Consider the following 15,304-nt stretch of genomic DNA (forward strand, 5'->3'; position numbering starts at 1 on the left):
AGCAAACTGGACAAAAAGGACTGAGCACAACATGGACTGAACAAAAACAGATGCAGCTCCCTTGTCGTACACGTACGGCAGAGGTGAAAAGCCGCGCCCCGCTTGTTGTTGTTGTTGTGGCTGTGTTTTTGAGGACAAATACCAACAACAGGCAACAGACTTGCGTGTGCAAGCCCGTGTGCATCCATATGTACGTAGTTTTAGGAGGAAACACCGCCTATAGGGGTAACATGTGCGTTGGAGTCCATGTGTGCCGTACCACCCTCGCCGGGGGATGCATCTTTTCGTTGGTGGTGGTAACGACCCAGGACGCGGTTAGAAGATCGATGTTTGGGGACATGTAAAGGGCTCCCACGTCGACCACACTGCGCCAACCGCCGCCGTGCTCCCGGCCTTTCGACGGCGGCGGCCTATCCCTTCCCCTTGCCGGGAGACAGTTGGCAGGTTAGTTGGTCCGTTTGGAATTAATGACTCATTGTCGTACGTGTTTACCGTGTGTTAGCTGAGACTATGGCAGTTCGTCCATTTCCAGGTGGTCTCGTTGGCGCACCCGCTGCTGGTTGCCAGGGCTCCTCATTCTCTTTGGGATGTTTGACCAGGGTTTGGATGTTTGACCAGGGTTTGAATGTTTTGACCAGGGTTTGGACGTTTGACCAGGGTTTGAATGTTTGACCAGGGTTTGGATTGAACAAACACAGTTTCCTGAGGGGAAGGCAAAGATGGGAGGGAACCGGATGTGCTTCACAGGCTGCTGGGCTGCCTACTAGTGATGAGGATGAGGATGAGGATGATGAGGATAATGGTGAAGAAGATGATTGTGGCCTACATGACCGGGCGCCTCTGCATTGACGCGCTCTTCAAGCGGTGCAATCGGCTAGTTATTGCGCAGGGTCCGACCAGGTGAGACACGGACGGGCTCCAGGCAAACAATCAGGGCAGTCAGGCCCGGAGTGCCCTGACGTGGCCTGTCCTGTAATGTGCGTGGTAATGCACATAGAATGACCTTACATCTTGGACGGCTTTTTCCTTTTTTGACTTTTGACTCTAGGACTGTTCTGAGCGCGTGCTTTTCGCACCCTTCCATGGACTGAATTCCTTAGCGTCATATGTACTTTTATGCAATGCAGTAATGGTTGTGGATGTTCAAGGCGAACATCGATACGGCGTCTGCGAGGAGAGCACGCACGCCAGCTGCTATGCATTGTCCGGGCTTGCGATAATCCTTTCTGAGGAGGGTATTAATCCAACCGCCAGAATTCATAAACTTACATCTTTAGGAGTTGCATGACATGTAACGGAGACACAAAATGGTGGTATTTTTTTCGAAAGTTTCTGCCACGGCATGGTGCTGTGCTTTGGCGCGATTTGGGTTGACTTTGAAATCGCACATTTTGGACTCGCTTTTAGGTTGCTTTATCATTATTTAGATTGATGAAACCTTGAGTTACTTTTATCTGCAGTCTCATCTGCGACTTGTGATTTATCATGATCTTGATCATGGGCCTACGTGCCATTCGCGACGGATTGGGGCCTGCTTGGAGGGGCCTTAACTGATTCGTATTCGCAATAGCAACTTTAGCGGTGCATGGACAGCACTTTAAGGCACATATTGAAATATATGTATTAGTCTGAGGCTCCATTGTTTATCTCTGCTGGTGGCTACTGTACTGATCCTCATATTTAAAGCGTGCGCTATTCCATGTTACTGCTGTATTCAAAGCGTCGGCCTGCTTTGAATACCGGGACTGGCCCAAAGCAACGGTAATCCCGCCGACCCCGAGTCTTAGGCAGGGGGGTGAAGCAGAGCAGGCATACCCAAGTCTTGGGGTCAGAGTTCACACCAGTAACGATTCACGCTGGGGCATCCTCGACCTCCACAGGTTATTATGTAAGTTAGCTATATGTGCCACGCGCACCACTGGTAATCGATCCACGGTATCGCCATTATTCGTTTGCTTGCTTGTACGGAGTACGATGAAAATGTTGAAACAAAATGGGAAACGCCAAGATGTTGGATTGAACGCGCCGGTTGTGGAGCCGGGAACAAGAGTATGAAATATATTATATATTACTATTATGTACTTGTGTGGCTGGCCAGGATGTGCGGTTTAGGTTGCGGTAACCTAAAATACAACAACCACAAAACGAATTTAGACCCGCTCGTATGTAAAAAGCAATGGTAGGTCTCGTCGAGGTCCGAGGAGAAATCGCATCATCCAAACTACTGTGCAGCTGCATATGAATTGCCTCCCATCCATGGCTGTGCACAGTCATAATTGACAAACTAAGAATCCTTGACAGAATTACCTTTTTTCCATACGGCAACGGCCATGCATGCTATGCCGACCACTGTCCAGCGCAAGGCAACCGCCTACAGTAGCACACAGAAAACAAGTGTACACTTGACCAAACAGCCGACGACTACTGGCACTTTCAGTCTACATCTGAACGACAAGATGCACGCAGCAACGACGTCGACAACAACAGGCAAACGCCCTTCGCCGCCGACCTTCCCCCTTAACAAATATCTCCTTATAGTCTACGATTGGCCGTGCGTAGCGTCCCCAGCAGTTGATGAGAGGCATTAACGGAGTCAGCTGGGGCGCGTTATTTCTCCGCCACGCTTTGAAGAAGGCCATGGATGGCCTTCAGCAAAACAGACAGAGAGAAAAATAAGATTGGTAAGCCTGCGTCGATCATTTTATAAAGCTTGAACTTGAGAATCCATACCGAACGTCTTCCACTCCAATAAACAAGGAAACCATTTGGGCCTGGGGATGAAATCATGCAAGGAAGGAAACCGTCGGCATCGCCCGTCAGATCGAGAATGTACGGCCCGTCCGGATCCAGAATGTACGAGAATGCCAACTAACGATCAACAAACAACCGCTGCACGCGCATAGACCGTGAGGATCTTGAGGATAGACCTACATTGCCTCACAACTACCTAGCAAGGAAGCGTGCAGCAGTTACTCCAGAAGACCAAAAAGAGGGGCTCCTCCTGAACTGCCAGATGTCCCAAGCCATCATCTCACACACAGTTGCAATGTATACACGCATAATGTTAGTTATCTCATCATAGGGGGGCAACCTGCCTTGGTTTTGTTTCCTTTGCAAAGTTATGACGCCAAACGATGTTAAAACACAACACTGCAGGTCACAGCGACATCTGCACTGCCGCGCTCGCGACGAGCAGCAAGACCGGGGGTAGAGCTAGCAGCGCCACGCAAGGCGCTTGTGGCCGTCCCCAGCCGCGTTCCCACCGTTTCAGTACTTGCACATGAAGTGCCCGCCCTCGTTGCTAGTTCGGTGCAAATCTCCCCTCCTCGTGTCCGACTGAGGAAGTCATGCCTCGTTGCAAGTCACCAGCTCGGCTCAGCTGACATGGCCGGCTGAGCCAAGAGAGGAAAAGGAAAAACGAGCCCACACGGTTAACATTTTGGCAGGGAAAGCGAACTTTGCTAGCGCGTGGTGGAGGCGCGCATTGCAGGTGCCGGCACACCGGCACTGCCGTACATTGGCCGTACAGCGCTTCCTCCAGACCCCAGTACAAAAGCACACTGCCATGACAACCCGGCCATTCCACTTAATCACCAGCCAGACTTCCCCGATGAGCCATGTTGAGCCGTGTCTTGAGCAAATTGCTCATGGAAGAGTACTTCGGCAAAGGCGGCATGTCTCGACAGCTCACTTCGGGTTTAAGAATAAAACTGAAGCTTGCGCAGAAACTGGAAGTGTGACACGGATGGGGTGGATGCACGTTGCTTTCCTGTCAACATGATGGCCACAGATACCCGTGCTTAGTATCACTAATACAGAAAGGTACCGACCGGCGGAAGTCAGATCCCGTAATAAGCCCTACAGAGCATGACCACCAGTTCATGCAACGCCGTCGACACATGCAAGTGTCGTACAACCCCTCATAGCCACACAATCATTACCGACATGTACATGAACGCATATGGTCACATATGAATGCATGTATCCGCAAGCAGATACCGTGCCCTTGCTTTTTACGCTCGTACACAGTCACCGTACGGTTTCCAGAAGTGCATGCGGCTCACTTGCACCTTTATCCCCCCTTCCATCACGCGGTCGAAAGCAAGGATAGCCTCACTAGAAAACGACCCGCCCTATTGTGTACTTAGGGAAGTGTCGTACACTCCGCTGGGTATGCTACCGCGTGGCGTGTATTACTCCCATCCCTTTCAAGCACGCCTCTGTGTATGATATCGCCCGGGTGGTGCGCATGTACATCTCCCTCAACCTTACGATTGAAGCGACGACATAATGAATGACGACGGGGCAGTAAGCATCGGCAGTAAGCACATGTCGATATACATACGTGAATACACATCGGAAACGCGAACGAAAAAAAACTCAAAAAGTTACCCCGCTCACCCGGATGCTTGTTCAGCAAGCCGTAGAGGGACGCAACAAGGCTGTGAGTATCCTTCTACCTCATTTGTCGGCACGTGAGTAGCAGAAGCCCCTAATGTACGGCCAGCCGTACACAGGCACACACACACACACATATATATATATATAACCATCAACATGCACATTAATAGAAAGCAAGCACGTGCTCGCTCGGCGTTTGTTGCCGTTTCAACAGGCCTGTTTGATGTAAGCCATGTGTTCATTTTTTCTCTCTCTCTCTCGCTCGCTCTGCACACTAAAACTTCTGTTGAATTGCTATTTGTCAACAGCACCGTGACGACACATGTCTCATTGACATAACTCCAAGGTAGTATGTGTTGTTCTTTCTCTATGCTGCAGCTAATACGCTGACCAGTAATTCGTACAGCTGTCGTACCGCAACTTAAGGTTCCAATTTCCTTGGCGCAACTCTAGGCTCCTTCCATCCATCTAATACACAGCGCGTCCCGCCGCATGTGGCTATGGAAGAACACGGAGCACAGCCAGCTCACCACTTTGTTCACCACCGACACATAAAACAAGATGCAGCGCGCCATCGTCACTTCAGCAACCTGAACACCACCCCGGTCTCCATAACCCACGCTTCTGCATGCATGCTTCGTAACAACGCCTTTTTCTCCCAGCATACTCTCCCCTTGCCCCAGTCCACCTCGTGCATGCGTACTACATACAATCATACATACATACGTATACGCAGAGGATGAGAACGAAACCGGTGTGCCCAGGTTACTAATAATACGGCAGCAGCAACAGCAATAGCAGAGCCAAGTAACGAATTAACGAGCCATCAAAAAACCACCAGAGAACAAATGAAATTTCCACGATGACAACAAAGACGGCATCAGACCAGAGCTATATACACACAGATTCGAGTTCATTGCATCCTACCAGCTTGCGGATGAGTTCATCCGTCCTCCTCCTTCCCCCCTCTGCCCATCTTTCGTCTGCTTTCACTCCCTATAATCCAGTTCCCTTAGTCCCGCTTACCTATCCTCCTGTCTCCCATCCAGCCTTCCCAATGCCGTGATCATCATCATCATCGTCGTCATCATCATCACCATCACCATCATCATCGTTCTGTGAAACGCCAACATCTATTCCGCTATCTAGTTCCATTCCTTCCCTGCTTAATGCGCCGACCATTCCTGGTTCAGGTCCGTCGTGGACAACTGACGCTTGGTTTGCCTCCTCACCGCGAGTGCGCGGTGTGGGGCCCCTGGGGAGGCTAGGTCAGGACCTGTGCGTAATGCGTACGGAAAATACGTCATCTTCTTCATGCGAACGCACACCTGCGTCTTGCTCTACGTTCACTCAATCAGGCTGCTACTGCCACTGCCACTGCCACTGCTACTGCTACTGCCACTGCCATTGCTACTGCCACTGCCACTGCCATTGCTACTGCTATTACCACTGCTACTGCTATTGCCACTGCTACTGCCCCTGCCACTGCTACTGTTACTGCCACTGCTACTGTTACTGCCACTGCTACTACCACTACTACTGTTACTGCTACAGCTACACCGCCCTGGCGATCCTTCGAGGCCATGGCAAACTGATCGGGTCCTCGGCCCACATCGCCGCCTCCTCGTCCGCCGCTACCGACCCAAGGGTCATCTGGGTAGTAGCAGTTGATATGTGCGGTATCTGCGGATGCTGCGGCAGGCTCCGGTAGACATCGGCATCTGAGGATGAGTAGCCCCCGATGGCTGCATCCGGGCCTCCCGCTGCCGCCGCTGCCGCCGCTGCCGGCCCCCCTGCCGCCGTCGGCATGGGCGGCCCTCGTTGCTGCAGCTGGGGTTGCTGTTGATTCTGGGGCTGGTGATTAAGGTGGTTGTGGTGCTGCTGCTGCGCCGCTGGAAGCGATGGAGCCCAGCGGGACCAGGGCTGGCTCTCGCCGCCTCCACCGCCCCCGCAGTACTCGGTGTGTGCTGCCGGAGCGCTGCAGACTGCTGGCAGATGCCCATGGTCCCAAAAACCCGATGGCGCGGTGCCGGTGCAGGTGCCGTCTGCGCCGAGAAAAAAGACGCAGCGAATATGGCATGGGGGTGGATCTGGGGCTGATGGCAGGCGGATGCGACACAGGGTGGAGTTTGGACCAAATAAGCGATCGGCGGAGCCAGGCGGGCACTGAAAAAGCACAAAAAGGTAAAATAGCAATACGGCAACCGCATGTCCCTTGTATGATAAGGGCCCACGATAAGGGCCTTACCTGTGGCTGTGACGGACTCGCCGTACATTCCCGCCAACACGATCAGGCCGGCTCCCCCTGATGCAGCTGCACCTGGTGCGAAGCCGGTCTGCTGTACACTGCCCGCCTGAGCTGTGGCGTGCCCCGCGTTCGGTGCCACGGTGGCCGCAGTGCCGTACTGGAGCGGCGGTGGCTGCCAGAACCCCACCATGTCCGTCGCGACGGCGGCTGTAGCAGCTGCTGCTGCCGCCGGCAGCGGAGCACCGCAGCCACAGCACACGGCGCTAGAATGTGTTGTAGCAGCTGCTGCTGCAGCCGTTGCTGCAGCCGGGGTGAAATCAGATTGCATGGCATCGCCGCTACCGCCACTGCTGTGCGGCAGCGGCGGCGGCGGCGGCGCCAGTGCGTGAGACTCCCTCTGGCCCAGGTCAGATTGCGACATTAGCTGGCTGTGCTGTGTGACCTCTGGGCCCTCGATACCTGCTGCTGCCGCCGCCACAACCGCCGCGACAGCCGTAGGCTGGCTTGGCGGCGTCGGTGGGAGAGGTGGCAGTAGCGGAAGCGCAGGTAACGGCGCCCGTACTACGTAGCACCCCGGGGCAGAGAGGGAGTACGGCAGATTGCACGATGGATCGCACCTTGGCGTCGTACAGCTAGCGTATCTCGTTGCGCTGCCATCGAGCTGCATGCTCACCTTGTGTGCCAGCACTGACGGTGGGGGCGTCAAGGCAGCGGCGGCGCAGTACGACGCTGTGCCGTACTGCAGCATGTCTATGCCGGGCCGGACCGGTATGGTGCAGTTGCCGGTCACAGTCGCTCCCGCCGCAGCGGAGGCTGTAGCGGCACTTTTAGTCGTTGGGAGCGATGAGTGGCATGCATGAAGCTGTAGCTGCTGGCAAGGTTGGATCTGGTACGCGTATGGATCTGGTACTGACAGTGACGCCCTAAGAGTAGGCCTGCATGTTGGCGGGCAGGTGGGCAGGCAATCTTGGCTGTCGCGCTGAGTTGCTGGTGCCGGAGCACATACGTGCGGAGCGAGAGGCTGCGGCAGGGGCTGTTGCAGCAGCTGCTGCCGCTGCTGCGGTTCCGGAGGCGACTCATCATGGTTGCCGTACTGAGGGATAGCTTGCGACGGCGCCGCCGCCGTTATTGCGGTTGCAACAGCCCCCGGGCCACTGGACGAGTAGCTGGACGGCAGACGAGATGATCCCGGCGACGGCAGCGGCGGTGCTCGTACGGATGTCTGCACATGATGGGGCGCGTACGGCGGCGGCTGATGCGGCAGCGATGCGGGCCCCTGCGCGGATGGCATGTTACTGGAATTGTACGCCGCATTGTCGTACCATGAACCTGACCACGGCGGCGGCGCGACCCCCGCCGACGGCCTGTTGCTCCCGTCAGGCTCCCGAGTGGATCCGCCGCCACTTGCGGATACGCCACGTGTCAGGGAGATGCAGCTGACGGGAGGGAACGGCGGCGGCGGCGCCGCTGCCGATGTGGTGTACGACGCAGCGACGAGCGACGCGGGCCTGCGCTGGGTGTTGGTGTGGTCGTACAGCTGCGGCGGTGGCAACGGCTGCGATTGCGGCGGATCCGTGCCGATACTGGCAGCTGCCGCGTCGGCGGATGGTACGGCGTTCAACGCGGCGGCGCCGGCTGCGGTCCCTGGCGGCGCACCCACGCAGGCAGGACAGCTGCACGATGCGGCGGTGGTGGTCGGAGGTCGTCCTGCCTCGGGCCGGTGCGTCGCAGAGTACGGCACCTGGTACGACACTGAGGAGAACGGCGACGCGATGTGGCTGCTGGTCGCGGCGTGCGCAAAGCTTCCCGTACTGTTGGGATGCGTTGACGTCAGATTCGGAGAATGCGGAGCCGGCTGCAGGTTCGTGGCCCCAAGCGCATGGAGTGTAGTGCGCGGCAGCGCTGGCGGCTGCGTCAGGGCACTGGCACGGTTTGGCGACTGTCTGGCCTTTTGGCAATGGCTGTGGCAGGGCTGGTGTACCGTTGAAGCGGGTGGCGGCGGTGGCGGCCGCAAAGATGGCGGCGGCGGTGCTGTGCCGCTTGGCAACATGCTGACGCCGGCGCGTCGGCACACTTCACAGGGGCACGGCGGGCGGGGAGCGGGCCCGCTGCCAGCGGTAACGGCGGCTGCAGCGGCAGCCGTAATTGAAGAGGCAGATGCTGCTGTAGTGGGTGCAAACCCGGCGGCAGGGCCCACCCCAGGCCCAGGCGTCGCCGTGTGACCCGCCAGCACGATCGCAGATGATGGCTGTTGCCGCAGCTGCGCAGTACAGAAGGGACAGGAGCATGTGCCGTACAGTGGTGACACGGCAGGCCTGGCGGCGGCGCCGCCGCCGCCTACAGGCGTCGGTGCACGACCAGGGCCCGGCGGGGAAACCGGCTGCTGCCATTGCGGCGCCGACGTCACGGCTCCGCTGAGCGGATCAATGCCGTATAGCGAGCGCCGAGGAGACAGCGTGCCGTACGGCGCTGCGGCGCCATACCCGAAGACTCGTCGCTCCCTGATACCAGATGCGCAGGCAGTGTCGCCGCTGACGTGGCATTGCGCCTGTTCCTGCTGCGATACACCGTGAAGGACTGACACGTCAGCGTCAGCGTTGCCGTACGCCGACCGTTGGATTTTAGAGTTATGAAGTTCCTTATCAGCGTCGCCGTCACCGCCGTCGCCGCCGCAGCTGCCGCCAGATACGTCCAACCTGTGCTTACGTCCGTCGCCGCCGTCAACAGCCGCCGTGCTGCCCTCACCTGCTCCTTTCTTCGTGCAGTAGGCACTGACCTTTCCATGTTGATGGTGGTGTGTGGCACCTTGCTGCTGGTGGTGGTATGGCTGAGGATGTCCGTGATGTGGATTTTCACCAAGCTGGCTGACAGCGTGGCAACAAGCCGTACAGATGTCGTACGACGCATGTACAGCACAGGCGCTGCTGCCGCCATCTTTGCAGCCGGCACCAGCGTGGCAGTAGGAACAATAACAACAGTCAGGTACAGCTGCCGGTGGCGGCGGCGACGGCGGCGGCGCCGTGGCGCCGTGCTCCCCTCCGGAGGCGGGCTCACGGGGCCCGGGTCGCTGCCATTGCTCTCGTGCTTTGGGTAAAGAGCCCGTGGGGAGTAGAGGAGCCGACCACTCTGGGCGATTAATGCTAGAACGGTGGCTGGGACAATAATCATTTGGTGGCGCTGGCTGCGGCGGCTGCAGCTGCGGTGGTAGCGGTTGTTGCTGCTGCTGGGATGGCGGTGTCGGGGTCTTAACGCGGCCGTCACATCTCCAGACGTCGGACTGGTTGGCAAATGGTGTGTAGAGAGCGACAGGCTGCGGCGGAGCGTGGGGGTAGGTAAGGGCGGGTGCAAACCCAGATGCCGCATGGACAAACGAAGCCGTGGCGGCAGCGGTGGCGGCAGCGGCGGAGCTGCCACTAATGGGGTGTACGGCTCTGTCGGCTGCATGGTGGAATTCATTCTGATGCTCAGGTTGTTGTTGCTGCTGCTGCTGCTGCAGTGGCGATGCAAGCTGCGCTGACGGCGGCGGCGGCGGCAGAAGGGCGTGTAAAGACCGTTGACACGGCTCCGCGGTGTACGACGACGTTGCTGCTGACGCTGACACCGGCTCCGCCGACCGCTGCGGCTGTGGGGGCTGCGGCACCGGTGCCGGCGCCGCTGCTGGCGGCTCAACATGCTGAAGCACGGTCCCCGAAGTGGACAAAGCCGCTCCTGCCGCGTCCCGTTCGTATTCTGGCGGCATGAGAACCGACGATGGCGGCGGAGGCGGCAGCTCGTCAGAGACACACGCACTGCCGTACATCGGCTCCATCTCGTCCCAGTACGACGATCTGACGCGCCCGCTGCCGCCGTCGCTAGGTTGAACCACCCGGGTCGCCGTACGGGGCAGCTGCACGGAGGATACGCCGTCAGTGGCCCTAGGCACCGCTGCCGCCGCCGCTGCCGCACCTGCTGACATCCCTCCTGCACCCGAACTAAAATTTGCCCAGCCGAGGGCCCAGGGAGGTTGCGCTGGCTCAGCCGTGTTGTACGGCTCAAAGCCCTCACTAAGCATGGTCCAGCCGCCCTCCTGGCCGTGTACTTCAGCAGCTCCAGAACCGGGAAGCCTTGGAGGCTCACATGGGGCCGTCCCGCGACCGCTGGAACAGCCTGGCGGCGGCAGCTGCGCCACCGTCCGCAGATCCTGTACGGCCCCTTGCGCGCCGCCGCTGTCGGGGTGCTGGTGCTGGTGCTGGTGCTGAGGTTGGTGTGGGGCATGCTGCTTTACATGGTGAGGATTGAGTTGGCGGTATGCGCAGTGGAGGGAGGAGTGGTGCGGCAGTGGTAGCACAACATTGTCCGGAGACTGGGGCTTGGATGTGGGTGCGCCTTCCAGACATGACCTATCGCCTTGTTGTATTTCGGGGCCAGGCGGCGGGAAAGCAATGCTCAACAGCGCCTGCCCGCGGCGCCGCCGGCGCTGGTTCTGCTCGTATTCTTGCCCATACTCGCCCTCCCCATCCTCATCCTCATCCTGCTGCTCGTCCTGCTCCTCGCCGCCTCCAAGCTGATCCTTCACCTCCGCCTGCTCACGCTCCTCCTTGTCGTCCTCTTCGTCCTCCTCTTCATCATCCTCATCTTCATGCACCACGTCGTCGTCGTCGTTGTCCTGCTCATGTAGCATCCCCTCCTTGTCCCGCTGCTGCCGCCCAGGAGACGGCTTCACCGCCGCGGCGGCACTCGCAGCCGCGGTGGTGGGCCGCGCCCGCATGTCCTTAGAGCTGCAGGAGCTTGTGGCGTCATCCGCAAAACCTTCCCAAGGCGCCGCTGCCGCTGCCGCTGCCGCCGCTGTCGCTGCCGCCGCCAGTGCAGGGGTCTCCGCCTCACCTTCTCGGGCGGCATGGACATTGAAACGCCCGAGAGGCTTTGCTAATTCTCGCCGTGCACTGAACGGGCCCTGCATTCCCCACTGGCGATGCTGCTGCTGGTGCTGCTTCTGCGGCTGACCTGCGGTGCAGCAACCCCCAATGCCGTCCTGGCAAGCACCGCCACCAAAGTTAAGGCCCGCCAGGCCTGCCGCGGCGAATGTGATTCCCGTTGCCTCCACCGCGAAGGGCCCCGCACCGGTCGTGACGGCGTTCGGGGCGACAGCAGGGCGCGGCGGCGGGCGCGGCAGTAAGCCCATGTCTTTGGGCTCATTACTCTCGTGCTGCTGCTGCTGCTGCTGCTGCTGTGGTGGCGGATGGGGCTGTTGCGGCGGTGGCGGCGAGCTCTTAGCGGTGGGATCTGCCACGGCGGCTGCCACCACCGCTGCACCCGATGCATTCCCAGCTATTCCAACCTGCTGCTGCTGCTGCTTTCCGCCGCTGCCGCATTGTATCAAGGGGGGCAGTCCACACTCAATGCTGTTCCCCGTCGTGATTACGTTGCCCAGAAGCGGTTGGTGCTGGTGTTGCTTTTGATGCTTGCCGGACGATGTCGGCGTGCTGTTGTGAAGAAGAATTCCCGGCGCATTTCCCACGGCCAAGCCGGCACCGGAGGCGGGTAGTGCTGGTGCTGGTGGTGGCGGTAGTGGTGGTGGTGCTGTTGCTGGCGGCACTCCTCTTAGGCTGGTAGACAGCAGCCAGGCTCCATCCGCAGTCCACCTCGGCGTTGCATCGTGGTCCATTGCATCCACGGCGCCATCCTATGCGCCGGGTGGGGTCAGTGGGTCGATCGAAGGAGTAGGGGCCACGAAGCACAACGTTAATGAACCAAAGCAACTTAGGAGCGACTTTGGAGCCTCCAAAAAACTGAACATCCAAACAACCAAAGAACGGAACGGAGCCAGAACAGGTTTCTGCCAGCACAGTTTACACTCCAGTCGCTGTTGCCCTAGCAACAAAACAGCTAAGCAACCAACGACCCCGTCTTCACAATGCCGCCTACAATGCGTCGACCCATCAGAACGGGTATCTAGCCCTGCCCGCACCGAAGGGGGGACACGGCAATAGCCTCATTTACCTGGTTTGCGTGCAAGCAACCCGAAGCGGCTCCTGGCTCGGTGGTGGCTCCTCCCAACACCGTCGCCGCTGCCGTAGCTGGTTGTAGTGGTGGTGGTGGTTGTAGTGGTGGTGGTGGTGCTTGTGCTGCTGCCGGGTTTGCAGCAGTCGGTGATCTACAGCTGGCTGGACGTTTGACCCCGCTGTCACTCTGCTGTGCCGTGCTACTGCCTGCAATGCCAGCGTTGGCTGGCGGTTCTATTGCCACCGCAGACGTCGCTGCGCCTGCCTGCTGTGATTGACTTGGCCGAGGCTTCTGATGCTGAAAGCTCAGAGAACGGAGCTGCACCGCCTGGAGGTTGCAGTGGTACGTGAACGCAGGTTGACAACATGGCTCAGGCAGGCCTGTGGTGACAGGCGGCAACGGTATGAGCAAGCCAGACGCTATTGGTGGTGGCGGCAGCGGCGGCGGCGGCGGCGGTGGTGCTAGGGCTGAGGGATTGTCACGAGAGGTTATTGCTACCTCAGACACGGCCATGTGGCCTTCAACGGCGCCGCTGCACCCGGATCCACGTACAATGCAGGGAGTAATGCTACAGCCCCCTCCCGCGCAGACGCTGCGCTCAGCGCTAAAGCCACCGCTGTTGATGCAGCCACCGCAGCCACATCCAGTCACGGCCGCTGCTGTCGGCTGCTCGCTAGGGGAAGAGCCGCTGAACCTCAGCCCCAGCGGCACCGCTGCCGCCGCCGCCACCACGACGGCCGCCCCGGTCGGAGTTGAAGGAGGATCTGTGTCATCTAGCACCGCTGTCCCCACCGCCAACCCATCAACAGGAAAACTGCCCGTGGAGACCTGAACGGGTCCCGGGGCGCTCCAGGGACGTCCAGGCCCCGCGGCAGCGCCATCAAGCTGGAGCTCGCCTACAGACCACTGGGGGACGTGTGACGGCGGCGGCAGCGGCGGTGCAGGATGCAAGGGCGGCCAGACATTCGCCCCGCTAGCGCCGTCACCGTGTGTGATGTGTCCGGAATACTGGGTAGGCAGGGAGTTCTGGTGGCCTAAAAGGCAGCAGCACCCTCGAGGGGGTGAGGGCTCTGAAGGCTCTGACCCCGGTGGGTGGGGTGATAGGGAGTCTTGGGGTGTTGAATGACGCTGCTGTAGCATAGACCCCGAGGGCGGTACGGGGTGCGGACTGGAAACGTCGCGATATGCTACAGCGGTCATGCACGACTGCTGGCAGCAGCTGCTTGCTCCTGTGTGCCACGTGGAGGTAGCCAAGGGTGGTGAGGATGCCCAGCCAGAGACGGGAGGTGCCAACGCCAGCGGAGCTTGGGGGGTCGGCCGTGGTGGTGGTAGCGGTAATGGAGCCTCCCTGGCATGTGGGTGGACGTAGGGGCTGTGATGATCATGATGATGGTGCTGATGGTGCTGGCCATGATGCTGTTGGTGATGTTGGTGGGGGTGGGGACGTGCATGGTGTCGAGGTGGGTGATGATACTGCGGGTAAAGGCGGTTAGGGTGGTTAGGGTGGTTTTGTTGTTGTTGATGGTGGTGGTGATGGTGCTGCTGTTGTTGAAGCTGATGGTGTGAATGCGAGTCCGCGTTGTCGTACACCATGCAGCAGGTAACATCACGGCCATGCGCATGCGGCGGCAAGCAGCTGTCGCCGCCGCTGCCAGCACCGCTGCCGCGCAAGGATTCCACGCATTCCGCGACGTCCGTTTGGCCAACCAGGAAGGACTCCGAGTGGCAGCGCTTGCGGCCGGCCATCGGGGTTTCAGCTAGGTGGTAAGGACCAGGTGCAACAATCGCGTCGGTGCCACGGGAGAGGAAGCAGGAGTCGCCGGCAGTGTTCAACTTGGCAAGCGTGTCGAGCGCGGCAACGGTGCCGTTGGCGTGGTTCATGTTGCCTGGTGAAAGTGGCCGGTGATTTGACAACTTGCTGAATGGGGAAAGATGGCGGAGGCAAAGGGATGTGGGAGCGTGTATGGCCTTCAGGTAAGATGTTTATTTTTATTATAAACAAGAAGGTCAACTTCGGTGAAGGAAAGCGGATCTTGAAAACTCCACGTCACACGAAGAGACGTGAAGGCGGAGAGCCGGGTAACTGGAACGTCGTTGTCCAAACACTGCAGATGTCGGCCGGTGCTAGAAGGTGGTAGCGATAGCCTTAGAACCGATGCCTAGGCCAGGAAATCAGGTTGGCTTGCGCCTGCAAAACGTGCACGAAAATGGATCTCATCGTTGAGGCACAACCGTCTCCCTCAGTCGGAGCGGGACGAGCCTACAGAAAGCCATGCATTCCAAATTGCGTGCCCTGTGCCCAGTGTGCTAGTGCAACCAGCTGTAAGAAAATTGGCATGTGCTGTCGACAGGTTCGTCCTCCCTTCTTTTTTAGCGTGGGTATTTCCACTCCAGGGTCAGAAGCGCAAGTCTTTTATTGCACGGCAGCAAAACTCGTCACTAAGGAGATGCAAATAATATGCAGCCCTTGCGCACCTTTGTCAGTAAGACTCAGTACGGAGCCTGCGCACGGAAAAACAGAAACGAAACACGAAATTTGGCGCGCTTGTGGAGTAGGACTTCACTTTCAAAATGTCGACTATGATATTTCCATTCTAACAGTCACGCCAAGACTTCCAAGTAAGGGAGCCGAATGCGAACTATTAGCGACCGACAATGGTGGGGAAAGTATTA

General features: G+C 58.5%; 1 protein-coding gene across 1 annotated transcript; it reads right to left on the reverse strand.

Annotated features, from left to right (window-relative positions):
* Positions 1–5,567: 5,567 nt before the first annotated feature.
* On the reverse strand, positions 5,568–14,512 carry VOLCADRAFT_89156 (uncharacterized protein; the record flags this gene model as incomplete). Its single annotated transcript, XM_002948813.1, has 7 exons — positions 5,568–5,677; positions 5,994–6,446; positions 6,650–6,760; positions 6,992–7,152; positions 7,267–12,311; positions 12,629–13,537; positions 14,222–14,512. 7 exons carry the CDS (start codon positions 14,510–14,512, stop codon positions 5,568–5,570), a joined length of 7,080 nt encoding a protein of 2,359 aa, XP_002948859.1.
* Positions 14,513–15,304: the final 792 nt, after the last annotated feature.

Source organism: Volvox carteri (assembly GCF_000143455.1).
Source record: "Volvox carteri f. nagariensis unplaced genomic scaffold VOLCAscaffold_11, whole genome shotgun sequence".
NCBI lineage: Eukaryota > Viridiplantae > Chlorophyta > Chlorophyceae > Chlamydomonadales > Volvocaceae > Volvox > Volvox carteri.